The 23393-nt window shown below is 36.6% G+C and overlaps 2 protein-coding genes across 2 annotated transcripts in view; one reads left to right on the top strand and one right to left on the bottom strand.

Moving 5' to 3' along the window:
* The first annotated feature begins 785 nt into the window (after nucleotides 1-785).
* Nucleotides 786-12226, top strand: LOC121370841 (mucin-3A-like). The gene is made up of 5 exons (XM_041496347.1): nucleotides 786-1008; nucleotides 3251-3376; nucleotides 6049-6249; nucleotides 7354-7459; nucleotides 11727-12226. The coding sequence occupies exons 1-5, from the start codon at nucleotides 930-932 to the stop codon at nucleotides 11980-11982; spliced, it is 768 nt and encodes a 255-aa protein (XP_041352281.1). The 5' UTR covers nucleotides 786-929; the 3' UTR covers nucleotides 11983-12226.
* A 5469-nt stretch (nucleotides 12227-17695) lies between these two features.
* Nucleotides 17696-23393, bottom strand: part of LOC121367663 (receptor-type tyrosine-protein phosphatase epsilon-like) — a 33478-nt gene continuing 27780 nt past the window's right edge. The window contains exons 22-24 of the mRNA XM_041492008.1: nucleotides 22508-22656; nucleotides 20561-20696; nucleotides 17696-17767 (exon numbers count right to left, since the gene is read on the bottom strand). Coding sequence (XP_041347942.1) covers nucleotides 17696-17767; nucleotides 20561-20696; nucleotides 22508-22656 — 357 coding nt within the window. The remainder of the gene's footprint in view (nucleotides 17768-20560; nucleotides 20697-22507; nucleotides 22657-23393) is intronic.

Raw genomic sequence — 23393 nt, 5'->3', positions numbered from 1 at the left:
TTGCAGAGAACTCAGGAATGTCTCTTATAATGTTTGTCTTATTTAACGACACCATTAGCACACATTGATTTATTAATCAACGGCTGTTGGATGTGAAACATTTTGTATTTTTGACATATAGTCTTAGAACGGAAACCCGCTACATTTCTTTCCATTACCAGCAAGTGATCGTTTCTATGCGCCATCCCACAGACAGGATAGCACACACCACGGCATTTGACACACCAGTCGTGGTGCACTTGCTGCAGCGAGAAATAACCCAATGGGCCCACCAACGAAGATCGATCCCAGACCGATCGCGCATCAAGTGAGCGTTATACTACTTGGCTACGAGAGAGAGAGAGAGAGAGAGAGAGAGAGAGAGAGAGAGAGAGAGAGAGAGAGAGAGAGAGAGAGAGAGAGAGAGAGAGAGAGAGAGAGTGCGTGCATATGTTGTGTGGGATTGTGATAAATTATGGAAATACAATATTAATTTGTAACAACAACATGCAGATTATTTACTGGTAATGCGAAAGCATATGCTATTAGATACTATTTTTATTTTGTATTTATTTTTTTGTTTCGTTTTGTTTAAACTAACATACAACTGTTTTCTGCGTATCAACATATTTATATACAGAACGTGACCACATGACATAATAGCTGGGATGTTGTGGGTTAAAGCCATTGTTTTCAAAGGATGAATGTGGAGGTTAACGTCAATTTCAAAGATAGACATTAAATATTCTGATCTATGCTTCATATTACTCATATATAGTGTTTGGGGTTTTTCTACCAACATAACGAACTGCACGAATAGATTAGTTATGCATTGTATTAATTGCATTTGTAGCAGATTTGTATCTCTGTGTACACATTTTGGCGTATAACTATAGAAAAACGACACCAACGTCGGTGTTTTGACGACAGACGGACGTCTGCATGGAAATATGCCTGCAGCATACGCTTTTACAGTATTCTTGTTTTTAATGTTTGGATATTTTATTATTATAGCTGTTGAATCCAAAGGTAAGTATAGACATTGTTATAATTGTCATCATATGCTTTATGTCGAACAATGGCCAATAATATGTTTAATTTAGGCCCCATGTACCTGGCGAAACTTCCGCCTAACTCCACCAGATTTAGCATATTAAATGATTGTAAAGTAGCGATGCCAGGGCCCCAAACCTGACACTTCTATATTTGTTTTCTGGAGTCAATAAACGTTATTAAAAAAAAAAACTCGACCAGAAGGCCAAAGCCATATCTCACTTAATTTGTAAGTTAAAATCATGAGTCTGTTGCGATTACACATAGGGTGTCTATTCATCTGGTGGGGATAGATGTGCAATTTCAGGTCATCTAGACATTCGAATCAAAGATGGCGATTGTCCACCGTATTAATATTGTTTTTAAAAAGCAGCGAGACTCTTGAAGTATTTGGGCTAGATCATAAATGAAGTGTCTACCTGCAAAAAATGAGGATGTACAATGTTTAGGTGATTTAATGTTTTTCATTTTGAGGTCATCTTAATGGTCGTTGCATCACGATAACAACATGTCGCAGTCCTTATTAGGGTCGGAATAATAAATGAAATATGTATTTACACCAAACATGGAATTCATAATCGTTTTTGTGTGGTAATTTTGCAATATGACGTCATTCTGACCTGGAAATTTAATATGGAGGTGATCCATTGGAACTGGATGTGTGCAATAGTCCCCCACATCTGAACAGTTATCATCTGCATGCTCATCAGAGTGATCAGGAAATTTAGCAACGGGTGCGGCATTTAAAGATTTTGGACAAGTTCCAGCCAGGACCACCAGGAGAGGATTATGTGGGAAATGAATGGCCGAGCTCGATAACATTAATTATTTATAGGTCCAATTTTATCCCAGATGGGAAGTGGTGATCTAGGAGAGCTCGAGCCTCTTTGTTTCATAGTATATGACTCATATATAGAGCATTCGTCACGAGTGTTTTTAATATGGAAAGTGTCAACCGAGTATATGTTAATAGGTATTTGCCCAGGCTTTGTCGAAGGAAGGAAATGCTTTATTTAACGACGCACTCAACACACTTTATTTACGGCTATATGACGTCAGACATATGGTTAAGGACCATACATATATTGAGAGAGGAAACCCGCTGTCGCCACTTTATGGGCTACTCTTTTCGATTAGCAGCAAGAAATATTTTATATGCACCATCCCACAGACAGGGTAGTACATACCATGTCCTTTAATATAGCAGTCATGGTGCACTGGAATGAGAAATAGCGCAATGGGGCCACCGACGGGGATCGATCTTACACCGGCCGCGCATCGATCGAGCACTGTACCACTGAGCTACGTCCCGCCCAGATAACTGGGGTGTGTCCAGGACAGCGTGCTTAAACCTTAATTGTATATTAGCACGGACATTTTTGTTTACTTCTTTCTTTTTTTCGTCTTTTTGTTTTCGTCATACGACCTTGTTTGTGAATTACCTTTTTGTCTGTTTGTGGTTTTGACGAATGCTGTGGGTGCAGCAAACAGATTTTAGACCTACTCTTTCTTTGGACGTCATACAATTAAGAAAACACCTTATTTAACACGTTCTTGCTCTTTAGCCAAGTTGAAACGGTTGTGAAGTTTATAATTTGACTCATTATTTGACGCGTCTGTTTCATCTGTTAAATGCAATTTAACACTACAATTTTTAAAAGGAATGTTTCAAAAACAAAATATCCATCTAAAATTAACCAACTCGCATTAATATGCAAATACCACCAACGACGTAATACTCTCCATAATAGAAAAAAATAAGGACGCGATAGCATATAAGACATATTTATTTCGTATGGGCTGACATCATGGCATCGGTTTGTCTTGCATAGCTAGGGATGGGATATCTATCTATCTATCTATCTATCTACATCTATGTGGATGAGTTAAAGAGCATCATTTTTATTGATGCCTCAATAGCTCAGAGCGCATCGTGGATAGTCTGTAATTTTCGGGCGATTCGGTGCCACAGGTTCGAGTCCTAGCAACGGCATGTTATAATTTGTAAGGCCAGAAAAAAGATAAGTATCCCCTGTGCCAGTGCGTTAGTATCTATCTATGTAACAGTCAACCTCGACATACATACAATATATAGGTATTCATACATAAATACATGCATGCATACATGCATACATACTTAGATATATATACTTACAACCACAAATAACGTGTAGAAATAACAAACTCGTATATTATTTTACATTATAACATATTCTAGGTTCAACTGCAACACCATCTGTCGGTACTACGGCAACACAAATTGAAACTGCGACAACACCAATTAGAACTGCGACAGCACCAATCAGTACTACTACTACACAACATGTTACTAGCACCATTGCAGGTAAAGCTGTTTAGATTGTTCTTTTGTAGAATGTTGTTGATGTATAGTGTTTAATACAAGTCAAGAATTTGGTATTAAAGTTACTGGTTACCATATTATCACATAATGTACAAATATGAAATACAAGCTCATATGCACTTTTAAAAAACTCGTGTGTGTTCGCCATGAACGGATATCGTCAAAAGTATACGCTCGATTCGTCGCCTGTGCCGCCTTTGCTCGGCAAAGCACAAACGACAGTATGTTGTCAGTTTCAGTTAGCACGTGCGTTTGCCGATTTCAAATTGTAGGGTTCGTCTCAAAACATTAAATGAAAAATCTTGCGCTGTACGAAGAATGTTCGGTTGAGGATACGTTACTAAAGTCTTTCGTTAAAACCAGTTTGATCTTGACAACGTATTATCGACAATCGTACCTTCCTATTTCAGAATTAATATTTTATAAAGTGTTAGTAGAACTTTCAAAGTTTAGTTTGTATACTAGTAACACACTGATCACGTATATATGTTTAAATAAAATATACTAATGTAGACAATGAACGTTTTCACTTCTTAATTTTACGTGTGTTAAAATCGACAAATTCAAATAAATATTCTTTCGTTTGGAAAGGGTAAAGTTAGGTGTTTTTTGTTTAACGACATCACTGCTAGAGCATATTGATGTAATAATCATCTGGTATTGGATGTCAGATATTTGGTAAATTTTATATATAATCTTAGAGAGGAATCGGGTGCATATGCAGGGGGAGGGTATTGGATGTCGAAACCCTTACCTGCCAAAGCTTTAAAACAATGCAATATATTTTCTGGGGGAGCATGGCCCCATTTAAACTTCGCTCAACACAGTCTATAACCCCAACCCTGCTGAAATCCCTGCACACGCGCCCATTGATTTATTAGTCATCGGCTATTGGATGTCAAACATATGGTAAGTTTTCCATTAGTAGCAATGTAACTTTTATATGTACCATCCCACAGACAGGATATCACATACCATGGTCTTTTATAAGCCCACCGATGGCGATCGATCCTAGGCTGACCGCGCATTTCCAAAAAAACCCACCTTTTTAGGTCTAAGCAATGAATTAAAATAACATATAGTCTTGAAAAATGGTACGTAAATCGAACACAACACCCTCTTCCTCTACCCCTAGAGCATTACCTAATTAGTATCACCCCCTTACCTGTAACGCGTATACCGACTGCTGGCCACTGTCAAAATTTCAAGGCAAATCCCCCCACTGACCCCTGGAAAAAAGTTGTACCATACGTCTATGGGTATGACTATGTGTTGGAGATATGAGACGACCCTTCAATCAACACAGTTAAATTTGTTCAAAATCACGTGAGAAGCTCAGCGTCTGCGCAAATCACGTAAAGTTTCAGTTCTACTGGCGTCCCGCTAAATGAAGAAAAACAAAGCTGGCCATTGCATTTGTAGTTGACCTAGATAATGTAGATAAGCGAGCATTGCGAAACTATAGCGATGTGGTGGACCTTTTATGCACCAAGCTGAACTGAATCATCTATTCAATATGCTTAAATAATACAAATATTCCAGGGACTGCGGGTTTAAGCGTCGTGACTTCCACAAATATGCATTTCATAATTCAATTTAGCTTTTTCCCACAGGTCGTAACGTTTTTGACAACATTATGTCAATGCGATATGTTGTCAATGTATTCCACGAATGCATGTTTTATTAATTGGTTACAATCCCAAATAACAAATAGGAAACAATTCGATTATTTTCTTGTGTATTATTTTGAAGTGAATATGTAGGATTGTGTGTTTAAAAATCAAGGTAAACTGGTTGTCTTTCATGGTAACGGAATTTCGTGAATTATATAGGAATTCAGGGCGATGCTATCATGGGGAAAACATCGAAAGCTACAGACGCTAAAATGCAATTTCATTGACATTATATATCAAAAATATCAGGACAAAAAAAGAAAGAAAGAAATGTTATATTTAACGATGCACTCAACACATTTTATTAACGGTTATATGGCGTCAGGCATATGGTTAAGGACCAAGCAGATATTGAGAGAGGAAACCCGCTGTTGCCACTTCATGGGCTACTCTTTCCGATTAGCAGCAAGGGATCTTTTATATGCACCATCCCACAGACAGGGTAGTATATGCCACAACCTTTGATATACCAGTCGTGGTGCACTGGCTGGAACGAGAAATAGTCCAATGGGCCCACCGACGGGAATAGATCCCACACCGACCGCGCATCGAGAGAACGTTGTACCACTGGGCTACGTCCCGCCCCCATCAGGGCAAGTGCATGCGTATGCATATAAAAGAAAACACAGGTTTGATAGTGAGTGGGGGTAACCCATGAACCACCCATGCGCCTGGTTCACATGCATCCCAAATACATCAGATACATTGTTACATGTATGTGATTGGATTTAGTCAAGAATGAATGCCAAATCATGTCTTTATTTCTTTTTCTGAAGTGTGTAGTGGAGATACAGATGCACATTTTCCTGTTTCCGCTAGGATGTTTACTGATTGACGTCATGGATAATGTTCCTCAATACAAAAAACCTCTTGACTACAGTCCAGAAACAACGACAGTTGGTGGCGAACTAAATACTCTTAAAAAACATGTTTTATGTTTTTCTTGTTCTCGTTGTTTGCATTTATTATAACATCATCTAGGTTCAACTGCAACGCCATATGTCGATACCACAACACCAATTGCAACTGCAGCAACACCAATTGCAATTGCGACAACTGCGACAACGACAACACCCATTGGAACTGCGACTACGACAAGTAAGACTACGACAACACCCATTGGAACTGCGAAAACACCAACTAGTACCACTACTGTACCACCTGCTACTAGTACCACAACAGGTAAAATCATTTAGATTGTTGTTTTGTAGAATGTTCTTGGGGTTTTTTTTAGTGTTTAATACAAGTCAAGAATGTGGCTGCAGCATAGGGCTAAGCGTTGCGACTTGCACAGGTGTGTATTTCAGAATTTCATTTACCCTTTGTCCAGGTCGTAGCGTTTTATGACAACATTATAGCAGTGATATAATGCTGTCACTATATACCTCGAGTGCATGTTTTTGTTTTACTTCCACGTGTTGACAATATATGTTCCCTGGCTGTGTGTGCGTGCATGCGTGTGTGTGTGTGCGTGCGTGTGTGATATTGTGATATATGGTGACTGTATACATTTAATTTATACTCAAGCGTCTGGTCTCCTGAATAAGCCACTAGTATGCATTGTATGGGGAAAAAAAAATATACCTGTATATGAAGCTAGGGTAAAATGTTTAAACACTATTGACATCTTCGTTGGGCTAATAAGCATCTTAAAGGGGCATTCCTGAGTTTGCTGCAATGTTTAAGATGTTATCGACTGAAAGATACATTTTAACGATTGTAATTACAATTCAAATATATTTTTTTCTGCATACAATATTAGCGGCTGTATATTAAACATGTTTCTGATCGTTCTAAAATTTGTACTGGGCTAAATTTTGTTGTATTTCCGAATTGTTTTGTTTTTTCGTACGTACGAAATTATTTGAAGACGAAATCCAGTTTGGGCTTCTTACAAATATTAAGACGACCAGAAACACATTAGATATACAGACACTGATATTCTAAACAAGAAAATATATTTAATATGTAAGTTTAATCGTAGAAATATTTTATTAGTCGGAAACATCTAACAATGCAGCAAACTCAGGAATGTCCCTTTAATCAATATGAATATTTAAGTGATTTGTTGTTTCTGTTTTTCCTAGTGTTTGACGTATATGCATTATATATGTTTTTCATTTGTTAGTGTGTTTTTGTTGTTGTTTTGTTGTTGTTTTTGGTATCAGTTTGTATTTCCAAGTATATTGTAACTTCAAATTCAGTATGTGAACTTCTGCTGAATGTATTACGCATAGATGTTGTTTTCCGTGTTTGTATTGATGGTCCTCCTTGATTCTCTTTTAGTTCATCATGATAACAAAGAGGACAATGATGCTATAGTAATTTCCTTGGCCTGTGTAATTGCAGTATTGTTTATTGCAATTGGTGTGGTGATCGGATTGTTTGCATGGTAGGTGTGTAATTCGAGTTCACTGCCCACACAATTTACTTATACATAAAAAACAAAGAATACTAATTATAACCATTTCTATTTCATAGAATGTAATTATCGTCAACGTCCCTAACTGCGTTATGTTTCCAGCTCAGCTCAGTTTATTTTTTCGAGAACGGTTCGCGGAATCAACATTTGATTTGTTGTCGTCTGTTACTTGCTCATTTTGTGAGGTTTTTCGCCACAATTCGTGAACATTTGCATTAACAATAACTTCAGACAAATAAGTATTTAAATACAAAACCATCATTTTGTCTAAGTCATTTTTTTACCTTAAAGGTACCGACATCGGATCCACTTGACTTATATAAACTGACTTAAAATGAAGGAAGATGAATTAACAATCGGTGTGTGTCACATGACATCACACATGAATTAATGTGTATGATGTTTAAGACGCCTGTTGTTATATTTTTTTCTTTTATTATACACGATCTGCAAAAGGTATGCTTCATCTGTATGCCTCTGCTATAGTGATGCGTAGTCATACTACATTCATAACAATTGTAAATAATTTCAGGCATGAATGAGGACTAATTCTGAATCCAAACTATTATTACTAGTAAAGTTTAAGGCAGAGATGCATTCTACTTGCAGAATGCAATTTCAGGACATCTAGTTTTCATTATTTTATGGGGGAGCATACCTCCGAACCCCCTAGGAACGTTGCACCCTCGATCTCAGTCAGCCCCCTCCGTCCGCCGTGCGTGAAGTTTAAGTGTATATATTATTTTTTAATTAATAGTCAATTCATTAGAACACTTATACAAACTGTTCATTGTCATGAACGTGATGCCTGTCTGTATTAACATTAAGTGTTGGCGATGGGTGTTGGTACAACGCGGACTGAACCAGAACGCTTGACAAATAGCATTTTTCTTTTTAAAAATTAAACAGTGTTCGTCAACTGTGCATCGTCAAGAAACATATATTTTATCATGTAGTGGTTTTCAAAATTAAGCATGACGAATTGCGCACGCGCGGAATGGTTATTTTTCCAAATGCATATGCTTGAACGCAGTTAGAAACTAATACCATTTCCTGTTTACTGTGATACACTTTGGTTTACTAGAATGGATTCGTTTTACGTCGATATTGCTGTTGGTTTTTACAATAATTAACTGGAATATATTTTATTTCATATACCGTAGCTAAAACATACAGAAACCTATTTCCGTAAGTATCACATTCGTGTTTTTGTCGTTAGCCAAACGCAAATTGGGACGTCGATGTCATGTGCTATATTTAAAGAAAAACGTGCATATATGTCGTGGCACTTTCGTATTGTTTGTATCTTAATGACAACGACGGAGGTGGTGGCTAGGTTGACGTTGTTGTTGATGATGATGATGATGATGATGATGATGATGATGATAATGGTGGTGGTAGCAGAGCCGGAGGGGAGGTGGGGGGATGACCTGGGAAAAATAAATGTATTCATCTTAGATGATTAGTGACTAAAATAAACCAGAGCACTGGACTTAAAGTTCTGTGCCAGATGTATGATGTATTGAGCTATATCAATCAAGATATTATTTAATATGATTAGAAAATAAAATAAAAAAATGTAAAAAAATTATATACCGTTATATTTTCCATTTAAAAATATTCCCCTGAAAAACAGAACCAGCTGAATTCGTTTCGGGAATTTCCGTAAGATTTGATCCGTGACATCACGAAGGGAACTCCTTTCGATAGTCAGCGCCATTGTTCATTGCTTCGTTTGTGTTTATTATGGTTAAACGGCGTGTTGTTGGCGGCTGTAGCAACACAAAAGCCGATAAATTTAGTCTTCACGCATTTCCTAGTAATGTTGCTGTGAGAAAGCCGTGTGTGAATTTGATTAAAACAACGTGGAAATACTGGACAGGAAGAAAATGCCGGAGACCGTTGCGACAGCAGACACTTTAGTTTCGATTCGTCCAAACTGGCGTGTCGGCTTTAGCGAGATATGGGAATACCATGTGTTATGGCTTTTAAAAAAGATGCTGTACCAACAATTTTTCTGCGACACAAAACAAATGACAACAAGCCGACGCCATCCACACAGAAACGACCTTGGGGTGCATATCGTCAATGCCCCAAATTGCGTTATGCTTTAAACTCCGGTCAATTTGTTTTCTCATGCACGGTTCGTGTAATCATCGAGATCCGATTTGTTGTCGTTTTGCATCTCGTTCATTTGTGAGATTTTCTTTATAGTTCGAGAACATTAAAACATAAAGTCAGACAAGTAAGTATCTATAGCCTATTCGTAGTTGTTAACAATTTGGTTCGGACAATAGTCCGTCCCATCCTACAAAAATGTAGGTTTTTTTTTTTTTTTTTTTTGGGGGGGGGGGGGTTAAATAAGAAAAAAAAAGAGCTAATTTTGTATGCATCTTAGAAAACAATCTGCTCAGAAATAAATGACTTGTAAATTCCATAGCATCAAAAAAGGCGTTCCCTGTAAAACACTATAAATACATTAAATTAATTTTACTATACCTCCCACAGAGAAAACCTTTTTTCATACTATAGAATGTGCTATAAGTTATTTATTTCTGAGCAGACTGTTTTCACAACTGCACACAAAAAATAGTATTGTTTTGTTATTTCCAAAACACTTTTACTTCTTTTTTTTTACGTCAAACTAAACTGAAATTATTCACCCAAAAAAAAAACCCATCTTCATGGATGGGACGGCCTAAAAGTCGTTTTTGTTTATTTCTTAAAATTACCGATATCGGGTCCACTTGACTTGTAGAATTCAAGTTATTTATCGTCTTTTCTACTACATCACAAGTATTAGAACATACAGTGTAGTAAAATAATTCGCACGAAAAGCTAAAGAACAAAACAAGAATAAAAGTTGTAAATTAGTGGTAAGCTGTCTCCACGACCATTTTCATCGTCATCTGTCAGGCCGGTGGTTCGTCGGAAGATGTTCCAGGTTCAAAACTGATAAGGCATTATTTGTTGTGTTGCACAAATATTAGTCCAGGTCGTCATTACTACACTATTCATCATCAAAAGAAGAATCGCATGATCAAGCTTTACAGTCGCTGTCGGTCCCACTTTCGCTTGCGCTGAAAGTCATCTCGTGGTAGGTTTCTGTGAAGCGCGTTCCCTTCGTGACGTCACGGCTATTTACAGGCAAATGTTTTTACCGAGAATTTTACTCGGTCGTTTCCGGCAGTGTTCTACGGGAGTGATGTTTTAATACTTTTATGGGGCATTTTCGTAATTATTGACTTACATATCGGTGTAAAATATTATTGCAATGAATTAAGACAGCATTTAATTGTTGAATTTGAAATTTTAGTGTATGGTCTGGCACAGCACTTTAACCATAATCCTGATCTGACATCTACAGCAAGTCCATGTTGCAACAACATTCACACTTATACACAAAATAACAATTGGATAACTTATGGTAAAGCGCTCGCATAATACACCGTCGCCTAGGATCGATCCCGTCTGTTGTTGATTTTATTTCTCGTTCCAAACAGTGCACCACGACTAGCATATTACAGACCGTGGTATTCACTATCCTGTGGGATGGTGCATGTAAAATATTCGTTGCTACCATTGGCAAACTATACCGGGTTTCCTCTCTAAGACTGTTCAACCAAATTAACAAAGCTACCTTTAACTGCCATGGCATGACGTTTATAATTGTAGCGTACAATACTGATGAAGTTTCGATGTGGCCGAAATTCGGTGCATCGTAACGGAATCGCCTGTCATGACGTCTCACCATGCATTGAGTCTAGTGATGCACTCACTCTGGAGGCTTTGATGGAGTGTAGGCATCTGACAAAATATATTTGAACAATGAAATGTGATTAAATCATTTCAATTCCATTCAGAACGTTTAGTACAATTCCTACGTGATACTGACTTTTATTCCAAATTTTAACTTCACATATATGTGAGGTCTGTATTCTGTACACAGTTCTTTACACTGTGTTTTTTATTTTAACTCTTGAATTTTTATATTGATGTTTATCATCACAATAGTGTTGCATTTACAATAGTTTGACAGCCAATGACCGATGTATTTTTCGTGCTGGGGTGTCGTTAAACATCTATTCTATTCTATTATATTCTATTCACTCTGGTGTGTCGTTAAACATCTACTCTATTGATTTATATCGATGCACAATAAAAAAAAAATTCCAGTTCTTTAAGACCTGTGTTTAAGGAAAAACATCTTCGTAAATTCAGTTAATTATTGTTGTAGGTATGTTAGACGTGAACGGATGAGAAAAGTGACTGAAGAAAGGGAAATGACGTATCTATCGAGCAGGACATCCGATGACGAGTATAACACTATGACAGTTCAAAACAGTGATTTCAGTATTGAGCCGAGCGACACGAACAGTGCAAGGGAATCACAAACAGATGCCAACTTCACTAACTTTAAACTGACATCACCAGGACCAGGAGTTGCCGAGAAGAGTAAAGACGGTTGTCTTAATAAGAGGTTTTTTCCCTAGTTTGATCACAGACAGTTCAATACAGCTGGACTCATATTTTACAGTGATACCGGAAATGCTGTTTTGCTTCATTTTTGTTTCTTTGTTTCTTAATTTCTTTTAATGTTTTGCTATATATTTTGTTATTTATTTATTTATTATTTTATTATATTATATATTAAGGGTTTTTTTAATAGTTTTTTTTTATAGTTTTTTAATCAGAAATGTCTGAGTGCAAAATGGAAAAAATAAAAGAGGAATATGACATTTTAAACGCACGTCACATACCCCGATAGCGTAGTGTTTAAAGGGACATTCCTGAGTTTGCTGTCTTGTAAGATGTTTCCGACTAACGAAATATTTTTTACGATTAAACTTGTATATTAAATGCATTTTCTCGTTTAGAATACCAGTGTATGTATATCCAATGTGTTTCTGGTCATCTTAATATTTGTAAGAAGCCCAAACTGGATTTTGTTTTCAAATAAGTTCGTACGTACAGAAACAAAAGAGGAAATAAAATGAAATGTAACATATTACAAATATCGGAAAGACCAGAAACATGTTTAATATTCAACCACTGATAGTTTATGTAGGCAAATATATTTGATTTGCAATTACAATCGTTAAAAAGTTTGTGTTAGTCAATAACATCTTAAAAAGTGCAGCAAACTCAGGAATGTCTCTTTAAGATACCAGAGTTAACTCCTGTAGGTATCGGCTATCTCCAAAGCTGAGTCGAAAGGCTTAAGGCCACCATATCGATTTATCTCCCTCGAACCACCGACCATTATGTGTCAGTTCTGCGAACGAATCGTAGGCAAGCTTAATTGTAGTGCGTGTTATGGCCGGTACACGTTTACACAACCTTCAAAAACCAACCTCAAGATTGTCTAAGATCAGTCTAATGATCAAAATAATATTTGGGAAGTACGCCCAAATGTTATTCGACATCAGCGAGCAACGTCGACAGTCAAAACGTTCAAGGACACCACTAGAGTACATTGACTGAGTATCAGCTATTAGATGTCAATAGTAATGTTGACACATATTCTTAGACAGGAAACCCTCTACATTTTGTTTCATTAGCAGCAAGATTACTTTCATATGCGCCATCCAATAGGATTGCACATACTAGTACCACAGCATTTGATATACTAGTCGTAGTGTACTAGCTAAAAAGAGAAAGAAACCAAATGGCCCGAGAACGATGCCGACCGACCGTTCATTAGGCGATCACTTTACCATTGTAGGGATGTTGCCTAAGCAATACGTTTATATTTAGATAGATTTGTATTGTAAAAGTGGCTGGTCTTAGCAATATTTGGTTACATCACTTTGAAAATAATACAAATAGAATATGGTTATTAAAAAAGATTAAACAATGTTGTAATATTCATATACAAGAGTGGTACAGTTCTCGTGAAACGTCGACAAAAGCAATTTTTTAATATAGATTATTTAAAACTGACAAGTGCATGAAACATATTTGATCAGTATTTCTTAGAAACTCAAAATTAAGTTTACTAGATTTAGACCACGTAATTACAGGCTACCAGTTGAAACAGGAAGATGGCTAAATATACCAAAATATTAAAGATTGTGCCATATGTGTAACCAAAGTTGTATCGGCTATGAATTCCATTTTTTGTTTGAATGTAACATACCTGTATTAAATAACCTTAGGAAACACAATTTACCTACATACTATTGGAGAAATCCTAGCAAAATAAAAATGAATACATTGATTAATAATAAGAATTTATTGATAACATTTTGTGACTGTGTAACAGGAGGCGTAATTATTTAATCTTACACCATGGTCTTAAATCAACCCAAGTTCGTATATTATGAATAGCCCACTAAGAATAAAGCAAATCAACAAGATAATCAAAACTCAATCATTTATTTATAAAATAATCTTTTTTTGTTGTTTAAACTGGTTAACCAAAATAAGCATGTGTTCCTACTTTCAGGGCTCCTTTCAAAACTAGACTAAAACAAAACTTTGAGTGGTTATTCTATACCATAAATGAAAATCCCCCCCCCCCCCAAAAAAAAAATAAATAAAAAAAAAAAAAAAAAATAATAATAATAACAAATAATGAACCCACTAACCCAACTCCGAAGATATGGAAGGGACGCTTGAATGGAGTTGTACTGCCAACTCAAAAAATAATCACCCAAAACTAAATGTAACATATCCTTAACATAAAAAACTCAATAGTGGTGTCTAGACTATGAATAATTGAAACCAATAATTAAAGACTCATAAATCAAGACAAAACACAACCTAATTATTTTTCCCAATAATAACTACCATTTATAGACTTAAAATTACTCCAATTAGCTAATTACTCTAACAAGTTTTAATTACCTAATAATAACATAATAGTAACATAATGGCATAACATACTGATACAAATATAGTTATTTCCCTTGAATCTCTTATATAATTGTATTAAAATGCAAAGTATATAAGATACAGTTTCAAACGAATGCTTGAATGCGTGTGAAAATACACCTCTCTCTCTCTCTCTCTCTCTCTCTCTCTCTCTCTCTCTCTCTCTCTCTCTCTCTCTCTCTCTCTCTCTCTCTCTCTGTGTGTGTGTGTGTGTGTGTGTGTGTGTGTGTGTGTGTATATATATATATATATATATATATATATATATATATATATATATATATATATATATATATATACAGTCAAACCTGTCTTTAGCGGTCACACAAGGGAGTAGATAAAAGTGGCCGCTTAAGATAGGTGGCCGCCGAGTACAGATTGCCACATATATAGTATTTGAAACAGTTGTTGTTCTTTCTGGTTTACCGTATGCACTGCTAATAAACGGATGTGTGCTTCACAGTTGACTATAAATCAAAATTTGACATATCGTCGCCTTGAGAAATAATGCAAATGGAATGTATTAAATGAACCGTTTGTTTTCTTTTTCCATTTAATTACTTAATTCCTATTTCATGCGGTGTACAGTGAATCTACAACGGTCAAGCGTAGCCTGCCCAGAGGCAATTGGATGCAATCCAGAGTCATACTTTCTTAATTGATACACAACAGAGATACTAGTAGTTCTGAAGGTGTGAAGATTGGTTGTTTGCTGCTCCTTGTCACTGTTTTTAAGACACCCCTTTGATATATAATAGTAAACATTTAGTGTGGCCTCTTAATATAGGTACTTTAGTGATTTTGGGATCTGATTTAGGAGGCCGCTGGCCGAGTTAGACAGGTGACCGCTTATTACAGGTGCATTTACATTATAAATCGTTTGGGAGGGAAAAGGTGGCCGCTTGGGAGGGAAAAGGTGGCCGCTAGCACAGGTTTGACTGTATATATATATATATATATATATATATATATATATATATAATAATATATATATTCGTATATATATAATAATTTCGTAATGTTCTCTCAGTAGAAACATTAATACAGCATTACTAATTCACGACATATAATTATATTATATTTTAACTCATGCACCAAATATATGGTCTCAGCGAATACAAAAATTGTAAAACAAACAAGACAATATGTGGTTTTCATCGAATGCAGAGTTAATGCATTGCATTATATGTGTACTAGATCTTAGTTGACATATATGGGTTTCGCACCTTGCTTGGCTACAACCATTTGGGAGCTGCTGTAACAAGTTTGTAGTAATTTACAACAGTAAGACGCGTTGCGTCTTAATTTCAAACAGTACGACACGTTGCGTCATGGAATGGGCTGGAATTCGCGGGTGGGGTGAGGTGATTCTCGCAATAGTACGTATATGTGTGGTATATATGTCGTATATATATATCGTAAAATGTCGTACGCGTAATCGGGATGACATTGAAGATGAATTTCATTTTATTGTTATGTCCATTGTACTTACATATTATCATATTATGTGTAAACATACTACTGGTTAACATCATCTTTTCTCTGTTTAACGCAATTACTGTCTGTTCAGAATAGAAAACAACTTTGTAGCCTTGGAAAACCTTTTAACATGTGCACAAGATTTAAGATCGCAACATCCTCCAAATGCATCCACTTGTTTATTCTTATATTTATGTTCATGACTGTTTGTATATGTTTTATATGATTCTGTATAAGTGTATGCTTATGAGCCACACGGCTAAAGGAAACAAAATGCTAAAACTTCGAAGACGACGACAATACTAGAGCTAAGATGAAAATGTGGAACAGAACCCTCGACAGGTAGCCCTAATAATTTAGGGGTGTTTCCAGAATAAGTTAGTTGAACACTTAACGGGATATACGCAAGGCAATCAGTAAAATAAAATGTCAATCAATTTTAAAAACGATATCACGTGATCATGTTTCAAATTAAAATCAAATCATAAATTATTAGAACCATAAACGTGTTATATTGTTTGCAACATAACTAAAAAGCACACGAAAAACAGAGAAGACAATGAAGTTTATTTTAATAAACATTTTGGATCAAATTGCAATAGGTATGTATTGGTTACTCAGTTGTAACTGTCCTAAACAACTGTGTATATTTTATAATTTATAATAAAAGCATGCATATATTTAAATGCAATTTTGTTGACCAAATTTAAATTTTAAGACTTGCATGCATCCAAAACGTCTGCGACAACAGGGGCTGATCCAGGATTTGTATTTATATATTTATGTATTTTTAATAAAAAAAAATTAATTTTATTTATTTATTTATTTTCTTCTTTTTTTTTGTTTGCGGGAGGGGTGGTGACTATGTGAAAAATGGCATATTGGCCAGTTCGGGAAAAGGGCAACTCATTTATCTTCTTTTTTAAGACACAATTGAATATGTTTGGGGGATTGTCGCCATGTTCCTCATTGGTTCCGCACTTGGGAAAAGTGCAGTATGAGTTTTTATGCGTCAAACGTTGTACATAATTACGCCATAGTCGGTGTCTGTGATGCGATATTGCTGCAGAGGACTGACGTTACTTCCAATAAAACATGTTTTTTATTGCATGCAAATGAAATAACATATTGCCACAATCATTTACATGGTTTTGGACAGAAATGCAATAATTAGCTTTCGTAAATTCGGCCCTTATTCACTAGATCATAAACACATTGAATTCAGAAACAATAAATAAACGCACATAATTTGTAACAGAATATATACATATTCAGGTAGAAACAGCAACAAAAACCTCATTAGCATATACACTAAGTGTACAATATGTATTACATGTATCAGCTATAAGAAATCTATTAAATGCGCATGCACTTAAATGTTGTTGTTGTTTTTTGGGTGTGTTTTGTGGGTGTGTTTTTTATGTTTTATTTTTTTTTTTTTTTTTTTATTAAAGTCATATAAATACATCTATATGCTAAAACCCTTTAACATGCATATTTGATTTTTTTTTTATCAAACTCTCGTCCAAACTATCAACAAACTAAAATACTTGACATGAATATTTACAGACACTAGGTCCACTAAATATGGAGTTATAGAAGACTAAACAGTAATTAGTTTAACTGTCATATCTGACGTGTTAATAAAGAAACTAAAACATAGTAATTCAACTTTAACAACATTTAAAATAAATGCACATGCATATGATATATTAATAATGCTATAAATTAATTAATTAAAATAAATTACAGTAACATGGTTTGGCATATAAAACAGACATATGAACACGGTTGGAAAACACATAACATTGTCCAAGACAGGACTACATCTTATACTTGTCCATCCGTCATTCAAGCAATGTGGACAATGTCCATGTTTCTCAGATGCTCCCTGACAACTGTATAGCAGTACTGGTATTGTTCCTGAAAAACAAGTGAAAACGTCTGCATTACACTATATTACATTACGATCACATTAGTGAGTGATTTGTATAAACAATTTAACCGAAGCACAACAAAACATAACACAAATATAGGTGCCTTTGATAACAATTTGACCGGCCTCGGTGGCGTCGTGGTTAGGCCATCGGTCTATATGCTGGTAGGTACTGGGTTCGGATCCCAGTCGAGGCATGGGATTTTTAATGCAGATAGCGAATCCAAACCCTGAGTGAGTGCTCCGCAAGGCTCAATGGGTAGGTGTAAACCACTTGCACCGACCAGTGATCCATAACTGGTTCACCAAAGGCCATGGTTTGTGCTATCCTGCCTGTGGGAAGCGCAAATAAAAGATCCCTTGCTGCTAATTGGAAAGAGTAGCCCATGTATTGACGACAGCGGGTTCCTCTCAAAATATGTGTGGTCCTTAACCATATGTCTGACGCCATATAACCGTAAATAAAATGTGTTGAGTGCGTTGTTAAATAAAACATTTCTTTCTTTCTTTGATAACAATTTACTGGAGAGTCAGAAGGAAGTTTCTGTTTTAAAATGTGAAGTTCAGCCTTTACTGAAAAACAAAATATGAGTTACCCACATGTCGTCCCTTAGACCCGCCCTTTCATTCATTACGCATTAGGATGACAAATGTAATACACAAGTCTTGTTTCGCTGGCTGAAATACTAAATAGCCTAACTTAATCGATCATATGAAACACGTGAGGCACATCGTGTATTCTTGAACTTTAAAAAGTAAAATGTTAAATGTCGTGCAAAAATCAAGAACATATTATAATTATAGTGCCATCAGTGTTTAAAATGCAATAGTAGGGGTTATGTAAAATATTATATACATATATATATATATATATATATATATATATATATATATATATATATATATATACATATAATAATAACTTGGATATATACTCTTCAAAAAAAGAAACGCAAAAGGGTACAAATGGGTTATAACTCCGATTTTATGTTTCCTACCGGTTCATGCTTTGTAAATATAAGGTCATTGCATGTCCCAAACACATTCCCACGGTTACATTCGATAAAACGCAGCTACTGTACAATAAAGTTCCAAAATGTGAATGTCACCACTGCAGGTGCGTTGTCTGCACGTGCAACATGAACACCGACAGTATAAAAGTGCAGGGTGTTCGCTTGCCTGGCCTCTGTATCTGGCCGACAGTTGACAATCCAGGACATGCCACGTCTCAGTGAACCGCAGAGAAACAATGCCATCGGCCGACTAGACACAGGCGAATCCAGAACGGCCGTTGCCAGGGCATTCCATGTGTCCCCAAGCACCATCTCCAGACTGTGTGACCGTTACCAGCAACATGGATCAACACGTGACCTCCCTAGATCCGGTCGACCACGGGTCACTACCCCCGGGCAGGACCGCTACATCCGGGTACGCCACCTTCGGGAACGATTGACTACTGCCACCTCCACAGCCGCAGCAATACCAGGTTTGCGCAGGATATCCGACCAGACCGTACGGAACCGCCTACGTGAGGTAGGAATTCGTGCCAGACGTCCAGTTCGAGGTGTCATCTTAACACCACAACACCGTTGACTTCGACTGCAGTGGTGCCAGATTCATCGACAATGGCCTCAACTGCGATGGAGACAGGTGTGGTTCAGTGACGAGTCCCGATTTCTGCTCCGACGTCATGATGGAAGATGTCGCGTGTATAGGCGTCGTGGTGAACGTTATGCAGCAAACTGCGTGCAGGAAGTGGACAGATTCGGCGGGGGTAGTGTCATGGTGTGGGCAGGCATCTCACACACTGGCAGAACTGACCTGGTCCACGTGCAGGGCAACCTGAATGCACAGGGCTACATTGACCAGATCCTCCGGCCACACATCGTTCCAGTTATGGCCAACGCCAACGCAGTGTTCCAACATGACAACGCCAGGCCTCACACAGCACGTCTCACAACGGCTTTCCTACAGAACAACAACATTAATGTCCTTCCTTGGCCATCGATATCACCGGATTTGAACCCAATTGAGCATCTATGGGACGAGTTGGACCGACGCCTCCGACAGCGACAACCACAGCCCCAGACCCTGCCCGAACTGGCAGCAGCCTTGCAGGCCGAGTGGGCCACCATCCCCCGGGACGTCATCCGTACTCTGGTTGCTTCAATAGGCAGGCGGTGCCAGGCAGTTGTCAACACACGCGGAGGCCACACCCGGTATTGACTCCAGATGACCTTGACCTTGGTGGTGTGTCCTATCACTTACTCACAATGGACTAGAGTGAATTGTGAACAATCCTGCAACATTTGGTAATTATCGGACCCACCATTCAATAATTAAATCAATTCTCCAAATGTTACGACAATGTGGTTTTGCGTTTCTTCTTTTGAAGAGTATATTATACTTTGACTTCCATGGTTTATACAATACTGTTTTGTACAGTTCGCGATGTTTGTGCGAACCTGAAGAGTGCAGGTTCGCACAAACATCGCGAACTGTACGGAACAGTATTGTATGTAAATAAACCATGGAAGTCAAAGTATAATATATCCAAGTTATTATTATATGTATAACCGCTCTACTGTAACAGTATAGAGCACTCTAGCGGCACACCGATAACAAGCTTCATTTGAATATATATATATATATATATATATATATATATATATATAATATATATACATACATATATGAACCTTTGTTACCCCAAAGCATTGGCAATGTCAAGGTTGGGGTGCCTTGAATCGTCTATATCAAATTAACCACATAACACGTACACTGCTTTCCACAAGTTGCGGACGAATGCACTGCAGTTCTCGAACAGTGACGAATATGTCAACATCTTTCTCGAGTTTTAGCTTCTCAATGATGTTTGACAAAACACAAAACAGTCCACTCTGTTTGGCACCATCCCTGGAAAGAGAATGCTAGTTAATTTATGTGATAATTAAATATGAATAATTTGCCAATGTGTTTGCATTCTAAATATATTCGCTGTGATCTCTGTCAGTATTTGCAATGAATGCATTGCAAATGTTAAAATCGACCACATTTACGTAAGCACTACTTGGCTAAAACAAAAGATCATCTTGACACAAATTAACAAAACATTTGGATAAATTATCGATGGACACTTATTGTTTGTCGGTCGATCTTTATTATAGTGTATGTGCATACTGCAAAAGTATATGGTGCATTTATATGTCTATGTGATGGAAAACCAAGCGACATAGAAGTTATATGTAAACACAACACTAAATGTAACCCAATGTAGCTTATACTGTTTCATTCATTCGTGCATTCATGCATTCATCCATACTCCAATACATCCACCTATTAACTTATTAATTCAAACAGCTCAACAGTTCATTCATTCATTCCGGGTTTTTTTAGTCCAATCAGATTGGCCTTGGTGTTGTCGTGGATAGGCCATCGGTCTACAGACTGGTAAGTACTGGGTAAGGATCCCAGTCGAGGCATGGGATTGTTAATCCCGATACCAACTCCAAACCCTGAGTGAGTGCTCCGCAAGGCACAATGGGTAGGTGTAAACCACTTGCACCGACAAATGATCCATAACTGGTTCAACAAAGGACATGGTTTGTGCTATCCTGCCTGTGGAAAGCGCAAATAAAATATACCTTGCTGCCTGTCGTAAAAGAGTAGCATATGTGGCGACAGCGGGTTTTCTCTAAAAAAAAACCAGTGTCAGAATGACCATATGTTTGACGTCCAATAGCCGATGATAAGATAAAAAAAAATCAATGTGTTCTAGTGGGGTCGTTAAATAAAACACACTTTACTTTTAGTCCAGTCAGGGTTTATGCAACTATGTGAGTTATCTTTCCTGGTCAGAGGTTATTGGTTACCAGGCGTTAATTTCGCAAAGGAGTGGCAATACACCTACACACAGAGTCGTCAAATATTATTTTGTAGTGAAGAAGGTACAGGTATTTGATCCCGATACCAATCAGTATTCGCATCATATAGGCACACTACTAAAGTAATACCGTTGTGTCCTACAGTTGAACAATAGGTTAATTTGCTTATCTACCGAAGAACGTTAAATGCGTTTTATTTAACAATACCACTAGACCACATTGAATAATTAATCATTGGTTGTTTGATTTCAAACAGTTGGTCATAGTCTTCAGAGGAAACCTGCTTGATTGTGTTTTAACTTTTAGAGTCTATCTGGAGACGCTAATACAGTCTAATACAGAAACGTTGAATATGCAGACTCTGGCATTCAAAACATTTTGTTTTATTTAATATGCAAAGCTATCGATTACAAAACCCCTGTTAGTAGGTAGCGTCTTAGCAATGTGAGCATATCCACGAGAATCTGTTTGTTTTTGATTACAAAGACAAAAAGGAAATGAATGTTTTATTTAACGACGCACTCAGCACATTTTATTTACGGTTATATGGCGTCTGGACATAAGGCTAAGGACCCCACAGATAGTGCGAGAGGAAACCCGCTGTAACCACTGTATGGATTACTATTTTTCGATTAACAGCACGGGACCTTTTATATGCACTATCCCACATGCAGGATAACAAATACCACGGCCTTTGTTACATCGGTTGTGGAGCACTGGCTGAATTGAGAAATAGTTTTCATTACAAAGTCATGAAAACGTATGCAGATAGAAGCTATATGCTGTTACATACATATAGTTAAACTAAAATGAAAACAAAAATATGCCGAGTTCGTGCCTTACATGCATTGTACAATGATTGGAGATTTGCCAGTTTCCTCCCGACGGCGTTCCAGTCTGTCCAGAAACAGTAACAGTTCGTGATTGTCTGAAGGGAGACCACTCTTCTCAGACCAGTTGTTTAATACGAACAACTTCAAGATCTTCTTATGCTGGAAACACAATAATAGTCATACAGTCGTTATTTTGAAAATGCAGTAGTACCATTTACAAACGTTACTATAACGTGTCCAACAAAAATAATTACTGTTTCCCTGATTTTTTTTCTTTTTGATTGTTTTGTTCAGCCAACAAATAATATTTTTATGGTGCAATTATCTTTATTTTAGGTATACTTATTAACAGTAAATACACTATGTATAATTATGTTTGTTATTTCAGCTGTTATATGTCTTTATATATTCAGTTGTTAGAAACCGAGTTCTAGCAAACACCATCATTTTCTCTATGGAATAATAATAATAATAACAACAACAATAATAATAATAATAATAATAATAATAATAATAGCAATAACAATAATAACAATAATAACAATAATAACAATAACAATAATAACAATAACAACAATGACAACAATAATAATAATGATAACAGAAGAAAAATAGCCGGTATTATTTTGACTAGATTGTTTATTATTTGCATTGTTTGTATCCATGTACCATGGTCCAGTGAGCACTGATACTGACGTGGATTATTATTTATCAGAAATGTATTTCTTAGTAATTAAAACAAAGCAAAACAAAAATAAAATAAAGTGGAGAATCTGAGTTAGTAGTATTAGCTATTGGACTCTTTCAAATCAATGTAACCTTTTTACTGATTATAAAATTACTGCATATTTACAACTTGGTGATCACTTCCAAGATACTACGAATATTCGGACTGT

This window comes from Gigantopelta aegis, chromosome 1 (assembly GCF_016097555.1).
Source record: "Gigantopelta aegis isolate Gae_Host chromosome 1, Gae_host_genome, whole genome shotgun sequence".
NCBI classification, from domain to species: domain Eukaryota; kingdom Metazoa; phylum Mollusca; class Gastropoda; order Neomphalida; family Peltospiridae; genus Gigantopelta; species Gigantopelta aegis.
Note: the sequence above shows the minus strand (reverse complement) of the source record. Positions and strands in the feature narration are given on the sequence as shown.